Genomic DNA, 9,022 nt, shown 5'->3' on the forward strand with positions numbered 1-9,022 from the left:
CCCTTCCCGACCTCGCTCCTGTTCGTTCTTTGGCGGGTACGTCTCCCTCTGTCGAACACCCAGTTCATCATCAGAGGTGGATCGGTGCTGGTCGTGTCGAAATATTATAATCATATATAAAAGACATACGCAAATTTGTGTTGATTATATTGATGTCATTGAAGAAATTAAAATTTAAAAATATTTAATTTGAAATTAAGAGAATTATTCCGAACAAATTATTATTGTTTAAAATCTAAAGCAAAAGTAAGGGCGTACATAAAAGTCGCCCACTGAAACGCAAACTAGAAATTTGCGAGCGAATTTAGCGCAAAAAACAAGCAGACGGCGGGCCGAAGACAGCTGTATACGGCAGAGACAGTGGTTATTTCGAAAAGTCGGCGTGGTGTCATGAGAGGCGGTCTCACAGTCCGCCCTTTTTATCGGTCCCTTTTAGAGTCATGCATGTCGCGCCCTTCAAACGAGGTAAATGAAATTTTTCATTATTTAATATTATTTTTCATTATATCATAATATTTGATCTCATGAAGAAAACAATCACATATTTGTAATTGGTAAAATTCGCGCGCTTTTTTACTTTCATCAGAATGTTCATTCATAAATACGACTTCCATTCTTAAAGAAATCTTTTCATTGACTGTTGCTACTGAACAAAATCTATTATTAACAATTGTATATATTTTTTAGATAAATCAACAATTTTAAGAGTTCAATAAAAATGATTATAAAAATGACATTAAATTATAAACGCATTCGTAATACGATGCAATCTAATAAAAAAGTAACAAGTTTTTTTATTTTTAATTTAATAGATCGATCAAAAAAATAAGTATTTATTAAAAAGATATATATTATTTTACGCTAAATATCATGTTGATAGAATTTTTTTAAATTTTCGTTAAAAAAGTATAATTTAATTAACAAATAAAATTTTTATTAGTATATATTTATATATTTAGTACACACAAAAACAGGATGTACCGATTCGTTTTTATAAAATTCTTTATATTTTTCTTTTATATAAATATTAAAATACAATACATGGAAACATATCAAAAAATTTCATCTCATATTGCAAAAATAAATATATGTGCAAAGAAATAAAAAACTATTTTTACGAATTATTTGTTAGAAAAAAATATTACTTTTTTACATTTATATTTCTCTGATTTTACATTTATTAATACATATCAAAACAATTATTAATGAACTAAATAAAAAATTCATTTAATATTTAACATACGTATTTAACATACAGATTTTTTGAAAAATTCAATAATCATTCATAATTAGCGCAAGCGATTTAATAAACTGTTCAATAAACTGTAATCGAAAAAAACAATGATATCAAGTATAATTAATACGATCAAAGAAAATAATGAGACATTATTTTAAAATTGAAAAATGCTAACTCGAAATCCAAAGAATTGCGTCATTCTATGAAATAAGAAATATACATATTCGAATATATATTGGCATAAAATTTTTAAGAGATGTCAAAAATATCTGCGTTTTTAAAATTAAAATAATTATTAAATTAAATTAATTTAGTAATACTTGTTAATATTTCATTTATACATCCATATTTTTATTTAATTTTACTACAGAATGGAATCAAATTTCCAAGTCCACTTCGATGTTAAATCTAGCCCATACGTATATTTTAAGATATTTTGCGCAAGTGGTTTTTCGTTTCCGTCGCAGAAAGAAATTTATAGTTTGTTAAGCTTAGCTACCATATCTTATTGTGTTAATGAAACAATCAATAGATCCAGACGATAATTTTCAAGTTAATGAAAAGAACTATTGACTATATGAAAAGTTATTTTTTTTATTAGAGACATATATTCACATATAATCATAAAGAGCATTAAAGAATATTCATCGTTAAAAATCTTGATATTCTTTTTACGTAAAATTTATTTTTAACATTTCCTTATAAATACGTGTTGCGAATTGTCTGTCTACAAATAGATGAACAACGATTTCTTAAAGAACTGTTGAACGAACAGACAGCGATAAGTACTCTACAACACGCGTATTCCATTTAAGCCAATTATAGTACTTTCTATGCAAACCAATGCTTCTTTGTCTTCTTCGTGGTGTTCGGTTACTATCTTAGTTAGGTCGTATTCGAAGCAGAGTTGATTTTATCGTAAAATTTTGTTATTCAAAACATTAGAGTACAGTTATTGAAATTCTATTCATAATCTTTTAAAAAATGTTCATAATCATAAAAAATGAACGCACATCATATGCACAAAGCGCATTTCATTAGATAATTAAGTTTCGAAAATCTTAAATAGTTAAGTTTAAAATCTTTAATAATTCTATTTTTGGATTTTTCATATAGAATATTTGTATAAAATATAACAAATTCTTCTTCTATAGAAATTAAATTTTATAAAAATTATCTTTTCGAATTGGAATTTTATATAAAATAAAACAGTTAAAAGTTATCTTCCTTCCTTGGAATTATGAACAATAGCAAGTTTAACGATCGATAGTGTAAAACGGAAACCATTGACCAATGTCATATGATTATAAATCGACAGCTTTACACGAACAATTTTACAGTTTAACGTTGTGAGCAAATTGACCGTTCTTCATCATAATTTACGTAACAGAATGACCAAGTATTTAATTTTAAATATAGCAAGCACACTTCAGAATATTGTCATAACTTTGAACTTGATGAATTGAAAAATATATATACGATTGAAAAAATGATTTAGATTTGATATTCTGATTATCTCTCAACTGATGTGACTATTTTAGAATAAATATTCAACTTGAAATAAATTATTAAGAATTGTATATGTATAAAGAATTGTCGATTTTTAAAATTTGATACAATTATTGAATAACTTATTAATATGAGATCTTGATATTAAGAATTAAATGGAATTGGAAATTATTTCAAATTATGACTCATTTTTTTCTTATTTTTTCTATAAATGTTATTGCATAAATGTCATTCATAATAAAATTTTTGTCTTCTATTTTTTTATATTCATTTTACAATCTATTTGACCTTTACTTGTAGACAAAATAATCTTTCATACAAGACAAAGATCGGTTTCTTTCGCGCACGAACGATCAATTAAACGCAATTGGATCATTATGACAATTTATCACAATAGACATTAACGGTTTTAGAATAAATATTTAAAGCATATATAATATATAAGTAATAAAGATCCTGATATAAATGACAAAGAATTACGAAAAATTCAAATATAATTTACATTATATATCTACATCATACTTTGCAAACGCTTATATCAACATATCTTATTACTAATTCGATGAATTTTATAAGCTAATAGGTAATACGTCATCGGGCGAATATAATGATTATTTTAAAGAGTTTATATCATTTTATATCTTTATACTTGATTCATTTAAAATTATTAAACTAACTTCCTCTACATGTAAAGCAATTATAAGATAAGATTTGAAAATAATAGAGTAGAAATAAAAACAATTTCTATTAAACAAGTTCAAATTACATCTCACATGTAATGTATTGCATGATTTTCATTTAAAGAGCTAACAATTATTGTTTTAAATAAATGTTGTATTTTTAAATTTTATGTTTCTATCTTTATATTTTATTTTATTTTATTTTATATATATATATATTTACGCAGTGCTTTAGAAAATAATGTCGAGCGCGCACGTCTTCAATATTGCATCATTCTTTCATAGATTAATAACTAAAAATCTAAATACTTTAGTTATAAATCTTGAAAGACTTTTATTACTATTTGAAGTATCGATAAATTCAATTTTAATTACATTTCTCATGAACGACCTTGTATACTGACAGTATTTTATATTCAATATTATATTAAAACAGTTGTATAAATATATTTATATTAGTATATTGCCACATAGCAACATAATATAGTCAGCATTTTTTACCACTTTCATCGTATAGATATTTAAAATGCTTATGGATAAAGAAATTGCAAACGAAATAAAAATTGAATCGATTCATAAATTCCATAAAGTTTAATTAGTCAAATTTTTAATATTTTTGATGATCTTGAGTAAATTAAAAAAAAAAATGAAATGCAATTTATCATTATCATCATTTTATCAATAAATTAAATAATAATATTTTAAATATTTTTAATATAAAAAAGAATACGCCTATATATTTACATATTTTAAATGATTCACTTCAGAGGAGAAACCCGAATTCTATTTTAAGATAGACAATATTAAAATCTAATACAGAGCATTAAATTGTTAATGTAGATGCGTTGTTAACAAGAAAATCGATAATTTATCGAAAGGTCACCTTGAAGATGAAACCACGAACGCTTTATGTGGTAGAGGTTCGGTTGAAAGAATACAACATATCTAATATCTGCTTATATCTATAACTGTCACGCACTTAAGGGATCATTAAAAAATAATATAAATTAATAATAAAATAAATATAAATTTATAATCATTTAATATTCAATATCGAAATTGTTAATTATCAATCTATATCCTATATCTAGATAGATATAGGATAAGAAATTGATATTAAATAATTTATTAAAAAAGATAATGAACTAAAAATACTTTATAAAAAAGATAAGGATATCAATATCAAACAGAAAATAAGCGCGTAAAAATTCTGAGAAATACATTTGTATTTTATGGTTTATGTATGTACACTAAACGTGTGAAGAAAACAGACTGACCTCACTTGATCACGAGAAATCTTTGGCATCTAGCCATGCAAACTATTATGGCAACAGTACTTTGGTTATAATACAATAATATTTGTTGTGTGATGACATAAATATAAAATCAACGACTTGACGCTTTTTAGATCGCCACAGTACTTCGTAGTATGCTAATGTGTTTCATTATTAAAAGAAAACAGTTCGATAGTATCGTGATTCTCAATGTACTATTATTTTGAATAATTAATCGTTTTATAATAATTTAAACACTTCATTTATTTGTTTAAGTGAATTCTTTTAAAAAATATTATTTTTTTCTGCTTCGTTAAAAAGTATAAAGAGTTACAAATTAAAAAAAAAAACATGTACATTTAAATATTCTTCTTATTAATAAATATTAGTTAATGGCAAAACAAAATATTTATTATATTTTTTCGCAAAAGTTTGTATTATTTACAATTAATAGAGAATTTGATTGAAATTGTCGATAATAAAGTCCGATGAATTATGTACGAAGGTAACCATTCAATTTTTATAAACCTTTAATTCGATAGACGATATAATATAATTATAACATAATTTACTAATATCATATATTTATATATTTCAAAAATTAATACATAAGAATAAGAAAAAATATAATTAAGCAAACTAAATTATTTCAGTTACCGTGGGACATGATCCACAGACAAGTAACGGTAATCAGTCGCAACAGCAATTACAAGGCAGTGGATGGAATGGAATTCCAGAAACAACATTGGTCTCTCGATCAATCAGAAGCAACGGCAACAGCAACGGCTGGAACCCAATTACATCGCCGTTCCAACGTCAACCGGAACAACAACAGCTACACGAACGGAAACAGAAAGAAATTAAATCTGGGGATCTGGGCGATGATGAAGACGGGGGTGGAGGGGGTGGAGGGCTGGAGGGGACGGACCCAGAGGAGAACAACTCTGTTCACCTCAAGAGACGGGTGGGACTCGTCAGTGGGGTGGCTCTAATCGTTGGTACCATGATAGGTAGCAATCTATACGATTTCAGTAAAATCTTAAATACGGTTAACTGAGAATAGTTTAGTTTCTCAAATTCTTCTTCTTATTATTCTTCTTCGTCGTTCATTAAAAAACGATAGGTTCTGGGATATTCGTTTCGCCGTCAGGGCTTTTGGTTCGAACCGGCAGTATCGGAATCAGCTTCCTCGTATGGACGGCCTGCGGCATGTTGAGTCTGTGCGGTGCGTTAGCATACGCCGAGCTGGGTACGATGAATACGAGCAGCGGCGCCGAGTACGCTTACTTTATGGACGCATTCGGTGCACCACCTGCTTTCCTCTTCTCGTGGGTTTCCACTTTGGTCTTGAAACCATCTCAAATGGCAATAATCTGTTTGTCGTTCGCACAGTATGCGGTTGAGGCCTTTGCGGCCGATTGTGATCCACCCGAGGAAGTCGTCAAAATCGTTGCGCTTTTGGCGATCATACTTATATTATTAGTAAACTGTTACAGCGTTAATCTGGCCACAGGTGTACAAAACGCGTTTACTGCAGCCAAATTGATCGCCATACTTGTCGTAATTGCCGGTGGCTCTTATAAGTTGATACAGGGTAATACGCAGCATCTCAAAGGCGCTTTCGATACATTCGACGGTAGTACCGTTAATATAGGCAGATTAGCCACTGCTTTTTATACTGGTTTATGGGCGTACGATGGATGGAATAATCTCAATTATGTCACTGAAGAAATCAAAGATCCTTCGAAAAATTTGCCACGTTCTATTATGATTGGTATACCTCTCGTCACGCTATGTTACGCATTGATAAATGTTTCTTATTTAGCCGTAATGTCACCTTCAGAGATGATTGAAAGCGAGGCTGTTGCAGTGGTAAGATAAATTTTTAATATTCTTTTTTCTTTTTTTAAAAACATATAAAACAAATATTTCTATTCTGCAACTTATATCTCAACAAAAATTGAAATATGTAACAAAATACGAATTAATGTTGTAGACTTTCGGAAATCGAATTCTTGGCGTTATGGCATGGCTTATGCCGCTCTCGGTTGCGATTAGTACCTTTGGTTCCGCAAATGGTACTCTTTTCGCAGCAGGTAGACTTTGTTTCGCGGCATCTCGAGAAGGCCATTTACTCGACTGTCTTAGTTATGTGCATGTGCGACGTTTTACTCCTGCACCTGGACTTATTTTTCATTCCCTCGTTGCAGGTACATCCATCTTATTCTTGATATATATATATTTATATATTGTACTACACATATATAATGAAATATTTTTATTAATTAGGAGCGATGGTAATATCTGGAAACATTGATTCCTTGATCGATTTTTTTTCATTCACTGCTTGGATCTTTTATGGTGGAGCAATGTTAGCTCTATTGGTGATGCGAAGGACCAGACCGAATCATCCACGACCATATAAATGTCCGCTGATAATACCTGTCCTCGTACTTGGAATTTCTGCGTACCTGATTATAGCGCCAATCATTGATAAACCTCAAATTGAATACTTGTATGCGGCTGGATTTATATTAGCGGGCATGCTTGTCTACCTCCCGTTTGTTAAATACGGATATGTGCCCAAATTTATGGGTAAATATTAAATTCATTTAAAAATATTAACAAATAATACCGAAAAAAAAAAATTATTTGTTAAAAGATTATTTTTTTATTTACAGAAGGAGTGAATGCTTTCCTTCAAATGTTACTCGAAGTTGCACCAACAGCTGCAGCTTTCGATTAACTTCAATCAAATGCAAAAGCATGATTTTTTAAATGCCAAATCATTCCATTTTATGGCATAGTAAACATAATATGAATATCTATTTTAAATATAAATAGATAAAGATGAATAGATAAATATATCCTCTCATTGAAGCTCAAGGCTGGCCCAAATGAATTCACAAATATATAAAAATATTATTTTATTACTTGTTATAATATATATTGTCATATATACAATACATAAAATACATTACTGTTAGATAATTAGTTAATGTTGTAACTATTAAACAAAATAACTAAAAATATTTTAAATGTTTACGGTTAATATTTTATTAAATTTTTTAATTTTTATCCAATAATTAAATATTTCCTTACTTATCCAATAATTAAATATTTCCTTACTTTCCTTACTAAGAAAATTTATTTAATTTTTTTATTCAAAGTTTTCTTATTTATTTTTCCATACATTCTTAATAAATTATTAGAACTTTTCCTATGAACTTTTTTAATTTTATGTTTTATCAAACTTTTTTCAAGACCTGATACAAATTTTAAATCTTTTTGTTGTGTTTCTTGTTTTCTTTCATGTTTCAATATTTTATAATTAATACCTTTTTTCTTTGGAGGTTTTGCTCCTAAACTTATAGCAAGAGCAATTTCTGCTTCTTCTGCTTCTATTCCTTTGAAACCAGACATACCAAATTTCATAACCTCATATTTGATACGTTTCATTTCTAATTCTTTTTTTCTTTTTTCATCATTATTTTCATTTCGTTCATTTTTTGTTATATTAAATTTAGAATTTTGTATATCATTGTTTTCTTTACTTTTAATTATTTCTTTTTTTTTTTTCGGCTTTTCATAATTTACCGATACGAATTCCTTTACAGCATCTTTTTTTATCCTTGATACTCGTGTAGGAATAAAATCTTCCATTATAAAATACTAAAAGAATAATTATTAATATCATATAATAATTAATTTGATTTTAAAATTAAAATTTTAAATTTAAATATTCATAAATAAATAATATAATACTTAAGAAATTATTACTTACTTTTTACGAGAAATTCTTTGTTTATTAAAAATAATAAATTTTAATCGATTAAAAAAATTAGATTTTTTAATCGATTTTTTTAATTAGATTTATATATTATTACTTTAATGTCTAAATAATATTATTATAGTAAATAAATAATAATTTTCACGATATTATATTTGATGCTTTATGTTATGTTTCATTTATACTACTTACAATCTTAACCTTAATACATCATAATAATTAACCTCGATATCATAATCTCTACTATACTTTAAGAAAGATATATATATATATATATATGTACTTCTTTAAATATTAATTATTATTATTTTATATATATATATATAATATAAAAATAATTGTTACGTACAATGGAAGAATATCCACCTATTAATATTCGTTTAGCAGTAAACAGAGCCGATTTAAATTTATTAAAAAATAAAGATATACAACCTCGAATATATACTCCTGGAGAAGAAATTTCTAGTCAATCTGATTTCTTAAGGTAAACTTATATTATTTAACTTATATTATTTAACTAAATATTATTTAT

General features: G+C 27.1%; 3 protein-coding genes across 5 annotated transcripts in view; 2 read left to right on the forward strand and 1 right to left on the reverse strand.

Moving 5' to 3' along the window:
- Positions 1–36: 36 nt before the first annotated feature.
- LOC102681526 (b(0,+)-type amino acid transporter 1-like) lies at positions 37–7,752 on the forward strand. 3 transcript variants are annotated; one of them, XM_006621939.2, is made up of 6 exons: positions 37–465; positions 5,354–5,710; positions 5,824–6,572; positions 6,697–6,910; positions 6,990–7,295; positions 7,382–7,752. In XM_006621939.2, exons 1-6 carry the CDS (start codon positions 441–443, stop codon positions 7,444–7,446), a joined length of 1,716 nt encoding a protein of 571 aa, XP_006622002.1. In that variant the 5' UTR covers positions 37–440; the 3' UTR covers positions 7,447–7,752. The 3 variants fall into 3 exon arrangements, with proteins under 3 accessions (XP_006622002.1, XP_006622001.1, XP_031369335.1); XM_006621938.2 differs by having other exon boundaries at positions 7,363–7,732; XM_031513475.1 differs by lacking the exon at positions 37–465 and adding an exon at positions 4,600–5,205 and having other exon boundaries at positions 7,363–7,732.
- LOC102674002 (uncharacterized protein C1orf131 homolog) lies at positions 7,368–8,499 on the reverse strand. The gene is made up of 2 exons (XM_006621970.2): positions 8,485–8,499; positions 7,368–8,372 (listed from the first exon to the last, which is right to left on the reverse strand). Exon 2 carries the CDS (start codon positions 8,361–8,363, stop codon positions 7,848–7,850), a length of 516 nt encoding a protein of 171 aa, XP_006622033.1. The 5' UTR covers positions 8,364–8,372; positions 8,485–8,499; the 3' UTR covers positions 7,368–7,847.
- A 266-nt stretch (positions 8,500–8,765) lies between these two features.
- The window catches only part of LOC102681256, a 3,327-nt gene continuing 3,070 nt past the window's right edge, over positions 8,766–9,022 (forward strand). Inside the window, exon 1 of the mRNA XM_006621936.2 lies at positions 8,766–8,974. Within this exon, the coding sequence (XP_006621999.2) occupies positions 8,841–8,974 (134 nt within the window). The 5' untranslated portion in view covers positions 8,766–8,840. The remainder of the gene's footprint in view (positions 8,975–9,022) is intronic.

The sequence above is a fragment of the Apis dorsata genome, unplaced genomic scaffold (assembly GCF_000469605.1).
Source record: "Apis dorsata unplaced genomic scaffold, Apis dorsata 1.3 scaffold_651, whole genome shotgun sequence".
NCBI classification, from domain to species: domain Eukaryota; kingdom Metazoa; phylum Arthropoda; class Insecta; order Hymenoptera; family Apidae; genus Apis; species Apis dorsata.

What these genes read in the sequence shown, in the direction of transcription:
- LOC102674002 (XM_006621970.2), bottom strand. Translation starts at nt 8,363, where the DNA reads ATGGAAGATTTTATTCCTACACGAGTATCAAGGATAAAAAAAGATGCT.
- LOC102681526 (XM_006621938.2), top strand. Translation starts at nt 441, where the DNA reads ATGCATGTCGCGCCCTTCAAACGAG. An exon ending in TGTCGCGCCCTTCAAACGAG is followed by an intron (nt 466 to 5,353) that starts GTAAATGAAATT and finishes AAATTATTTCAG; the next exon opens with TTACCGTGGGACATGATCCA. An exon ending in TTTTCATTCCCTCGTTGCAG is followed by an intron (nt 6,911 to 6,989) that starts GTACATCCATCT and finishes TTTATTAATTAG; the next exon opens with GAGCGATGGTAATATCTGGA.